This window comes from Atta colombica, unplaced genomic scaffold, assembly GCF_001594045.1.
Source record: "Atta colombica isolate Treedump-2 unplaced genomic scaffold, Acol1.0 scaffold2, whole genome shotgun sequence".
Taxonomy (NCBI): Eukaryota; Metazoa; Arthropoda; class Insecta; order Hymenoptera; family Formicidae; genus Atta; species Atta colombica.
In genome coordinates this window covers 1,190,072-1,195,739 of record NW_017259293.1, presented here as the reverse complement: position 1 = coordinate 1,195,739, position 5,668 = coordinate 1,190,072, and the positions used below count along the sequence as shown (strand labels likewise).

At 30.9% G+C, this 5,668-nt stretch overlaps 1 protein-coding gene across 1 annotated transcript in view; it reads right to left on the bottom strand.

The window, feature by feature from the left end:
• Window positions 1-2,635: 2,635 nt before the first annotated feature.
• The window catches only part of LOC108687086 (probable G-protein coupled receptor CG31760), a 99,665-nt gene continuing 96,632 nt past the window's right edge, over window positions 2,636-5,668 (bottom strand). The window contains exons 12-13 of the mRNA XM_018192690.1: window positions 2,772-2,993; window positions 2,636-2,684 (exon numbers count right to left, since the gene is read on the bottom strand). Coding sequence (XP_018048179.1) covers window positions 2,793-2,993 — 201 coding nt within the window. The 3' untranslated portion in view covers window positions 2,636-2,684; window positions 2,772-2,792. The remainder of the gene's footprint in view (window positions 2,685-2,771; window positions 2,994-5,668) is intronic.

The window sequence follows — 5,668 nt, the reverse complement described above, 5'->3', positions numbered from 1 at the left end:
TATATATATATATATATTAGGTGTAGTAAAAAGAAATCCATTATTTTTCCCTTCAATTTCATGCAAAAATAATGGATTTCTTTTTACTACACCTAATATAATACATTGTGTTATATACATATACGTATATGTTATATGTCGATATATATATATATATAAACACACACACGCACACACACACACGCGCGTGCACGCACGCACGCGCACACACAAACACACAAACACACACACACACACACAAACACACACACACACACACACCAGAGAGAGTTTGGAATCATTAAATACTATGGAAGTAACAACATTCGACCGAGAGTCATATATTCCGAATCGAAAAGCCTTTTTACTTTTATATATAAAATCTGGATTTTTCAAGGCTTATAGCGCGGAAACTCATAGAATTAAATTGTGCCCATTGAGACATTTGTTCAGAAAGAGGACTACAACATAAAAATTAATCAAATACGCAGAAAGACATTTTTCCAGAGATTAGTGTGGGGTCCTTTCGATTGTATTACAAATCGACCTTTTCAGGAAGATTTCCAAATTTTTCTCAAATCATTCTATGTCTCAAAAAAGAGGAATAATTATTACTTTGGAAAAACTCTTTTACTCTTTAATTCCGAATATCATACAAAAAATTTAACACTGATAATTGAAATACTATTACAGAGTGATTAACCTCTTATTTTACAATAAACAAAGTCAAAAGCATTCTACAAAAGAGAAACAGTCTCGCATAATAATTCAGAGGAGAAAGATGAATTAACAACTCCATTGTGATTCATGGTTCCTTTTATTCCATCTTTGACAGAAAAATTCAATAAATTTAATAGGGAGTGACATCAAGGTATCTTTTTTAGAGTTTTAATAAATTACAAAAATATATTAAAGTATATAAAGACCCTCAACTTCATCTTTCTAGAAATGACGTAGTCTATAAAATCAGTTGTAATGATTGTGATGCAACATATATGGGATAGACAAGGCAGGCAATTAAAAACAAGGATCGCTGAACGTAAAAATCATATTCGCTGGAACGTCTGCTCGATCAGTAACAACCGAACGTTGGTTGCAACACGAATATAACTCTGATTGGAATAACATCAAAATTTTAGATGAAAAAATATGTTTTAATAAATTGATTTTTCAGAAATGTTAAATATCAAAAAAACCAACATCAACAAAAATAAAAATAAAATCTACAAACGGATATTGATGGCCTCTATAGGGCATACATACTGATAATAAACAAAATTTGACATTGCAATACTAAGATTATTTTTAATTTATTATTAATTCCTCAGTCAATTTTTGTCTATCAACAATAACATATATTGGGTTATCCGGAAAGTTCGCCGACTAACCTATATAATTTAATAAATGTAAATTAAAATTTAAATTTTCTGCGTTTAAATTTTCCTTCAACATCGGCACGAACTTTCCGGATAACCCAATATATGTTATTGTTAATAGACAACCCAATATTTTTACCTCGATACTTATTTTAAATACATTTATATATATAATATTTATATAATAATTTTAATTTTATACGCTATTAATTTTATATCGTGATCAATTTTTTTCTACATTGTCTGTGATATCGCTATTTTATTATAACACAATCAATATTGACGCTTAATATATAATTTATATATATAATTTATATATATAATAATTGACGAACACATTTCTTCTGACACATAAAACATACCTAACTATATGGCCAGTCAGTGAGTTTTTTCTATCAGAGTGACGTATTTGCTTAATTTTTATTATTGTACAATCCATTTATTTTATTTCTAATTTGACTTTTTACCAGAACATCGGGAAATTTTAAACAACGTGTCGTCCAGCCGCTTGCGAGCAATTTCCGTCTCTTTGTGAAACATTTCTCTGGTCATCATTATTATGTATATAATATCATTTATCTTTTCGATTGCATTTTATCATGGTAATATCACTCGTACATATATTATACAATTTTTCTTTCGAATATCTGAAGAAGATTCAATCGAGAAACTGAAAAATGTAATATATATTTGATTTTTAATTAACTTCAGAGTATTATATTATATATATGTTTGATTTGAATTTTCGTATTTTAAAATAATTCTTTATGTTTGATTCTTATATGCCCTATATACTATTTATATTGTTTTCAAAATGAAGAGTCTTTTGTTCTTGTTAAAATTTTTTGAAATATATAATTGTTGAGATGTTTTAAAAACATCTTACATGAGTAATTATGTAAAAAAAATTACGGCAGGAACAATGTTAACATTTCTGTTCTTTAAATATAATTTTGCTGTTATGCCAGTAACGTGGAGTGTCATTCGAGCGTTGAAAAATTTTCATATTTGAAAAAACAAGATATTAATGTATGATAGAATTGTGATCTTTCGATAATCGTTGTTATAAAAACGAACAAAATATTCGCTGTCGCTATCTCCTTTTTTTATATGTCTGAGATTCATTTTGATTGCAAGAGATATATCATACATCTAATAATTACGAAGATATCGCTATCACATTGATCTATGAGTTTGATCTGTTTCATACAAATACAGACAATCTCCTATCCTTTAAAGGATACAACTTGAGTCTTTAAAAACCTTTTTTCTTTCTTTTCTTCGTGTCTTCTTGCTTTTAACGGGACACCGTTTTTGTCACAACCATACCTGCCAACAGAAAAACATAATTATGACGGAATAGGTTAATTTAGATTCCTATGTGATTAACGTGTGAGATTAAACAGAATTCTTTACCTCCTCGCTATTGACCACTAGTCAAACCTTTTCGCCGCTCGCTCTCGATTTCTCCTGTTCCTTATTCTTATTCCATTCTTTTTCGCGCTCCTTCTCTCTCTCCGCTTTTCTCTCCCTTAGCATCTCCGACCTACGCGCTCTATGCAGACTTCCGGACGGAAAGGTCGAATCCTCGACGGCCGCAGCCGCGGCTGCCGTTGCACCTCGCTCCACTGCCGTCTGCTCAATAAATAAAAAAATAAAAACAAAATTAAATTTCGATTAGCGGTTATTTCTTTCGCACTTACGTTGCATCTTTTAATCTGTTACCGTTATGTATTGTATTATACTTATTATTATCTTTCTTTTCATTATAATTTAAGGATATATTCAATTTTGCGTATTGTTCACTTGTTATTATCTTGCCTTTCATTGTAATTAAGGTTGTATTCAGTTTTGCATATTTATTTATTATTATTATATATTTATTTATTAGTATTGACTTTTTAACATCTATTGATTATATCTTGTTACTCTCTTTCTGGTAGGTAGCAGATTTGCTGCCCAGCAAACGAGAATAGATTAAAATGGATAGAAATTTTTTTCTGTCCGAATGCGTATTTTAAATAGCGAATACTTTTTTTAGATTTAATTGGATTTAATTGGATTCAATTAGATTCAATTGGATGCAATTGGATTGAAAAATTGCATTTCCTATTCAAAATGTGAAACGAACAGTATTCACAATGTACGTATTGTGCATAAAAAAAGCTAATATTATTTTTAGATTGAAAGGCATAGAGATATGCTCCATGCAATTTCTATAAATGAATAAAAATGCATTCAGTATTGAAAAGCATTTATTTTAACATTTGTCAATCAATCAATATTTCTGAAAATCTGAATCCATTTCAATTCATTTCAATCCATTCTTATTTGCTGGATGGTGTCTCACCATTTGTGCATATGTATTGTATTATATTTTATTTTATTTTGTTTTAATTTTCTTCTCTGTAACCACAATTTTGTACATATTGCACAATAAATAAATAAATAAATTATTCCAATTTCTCAAGACGTTTTCTCAGCAGATTCGTACGATTACAAATACAAGAAAAAGATTGATTCGCATTAGAGTCAACTCTGATATATCTACATTCTTATCCATATTTACACATTTATAAAGTGTCTGATAAAAAACTATTTTGTGAACAACAAGATAGTGAAAACAGCATAAAATGTAAATTAAGAAAAAAAGAAAGACCACATACGTCTTAGATTCCAAGAATTTAAGTAGGAATACTAGACCGAATGAGGGGGCATCCACTTAATGTAATCCTGGGACAGAGTTCTTGAAATCATTATAAAATTTACATAAAATCTCTATGTATAATCCGATAATTACATATGCAACTACGAAAAATCATTGTATAAAATTAAATAAAATCGTATATTTTACCAAATGACTTCATATGTAATAAAAAAAATTATTTGTAATCAGAATGAAATCATATAAAATCAAATCACAAATATGAAATCACGTAATCTGTGGAATAATATTTCAGCTAGTGGATACCCCCTCGAGGCCGGTTCTAATTGTGGGGGAGGTATGGGGCACGAGGGAAAGACGCTGGGGTACTCGAGGGCGCAGAAGAGAGGGCAGCGCGGGGAAGGTCCCTGGCGGCATCGCTGTTTATATAAATATAGCACCCCGGTCGAAGCATTATGTAAACATAATAGTCGCGTGATGACATTCTGCTAAACGTTCCGTATTTTCTTTATCTCCACCGCCGCCCACCTTTCCTAAAAATGGGATAACTAGGGTCCATTGTTTATGTAAATATAGGACCTCAGTAAATGGATTACATGATACACGTAATGACGTTCCGTATTTTTCACCGCCGCCCGCCGTCCTTACCAAAAATGCATCGGTATCAAAGGCTTGCACTTACTACACATATTTACTATCTCTCTTCCCCTTATGTGTCGTTATCTTTTCCGCCACGTTGTTACTCCCGTTGTATCTTCTTCTTGCATACAAAAATATTTTATCATATGTTCTTTATTTAATGATTTAAATAGAGAGAACGTTTAATAGAGTCGTGACCGTCTGTCGCAGTACCGTGGAACGCGAAGATGCTGGCGGTGCGCGTAATATGATAATAATGAGCGCTGCGATAATAAGAAAGGAATGAATAATGTCATACATCAGATATATATAGTTTAAATATGCATTTACTTTTATAGATAACGTAATTTTACAATATATAATTCTTATAAGATTTATAAGCAGAAATTTTAATTTAATTTAGTTAATTTTAAATCGAATTTTTAGCACATGCTTCCGATTAGCAATAAAATGTACATTTGATTTCACAGTATTTACAATATTATCTAAAGCATAAACTATTAACTCGCACTCTATATTTGATTTTTTATTAAAAATTTTGCGCAAAAAATTTACAACATCACATTTATCGATGATACTCGTACAATTTTTACCTAAAAGTGTTACAAAATATTTAAATTTTTCATTGACAATATGCACATATTGGCATAGCTCATCAGTCAGAGTATACGTTCTCGACGCAATATTCGAGTTTGAACATGAAGAGCACGGTTGACTGACGCTTCATATACAGACACATATATGTATCGCGCAGTGTTAATTTGATCGCACATTTATTCACATCACGCATTTTTATTATTTCTATCACAAGATCATGGACCGATGATGATGGTGCTATTGATTGTACGAATCGCTTAATATCTGTGCGTCTTTCGATGAAAGCCCGCCACATTGCACGAGGCAAGATTATGTTGTTACCTTGGTTGTAGTCAATTGCAATTTCCACAAAACATACAAGTCCCACGACGATTCCGACATTCAGGTATTTGTAAGCTGGAAGAGTCAGTGT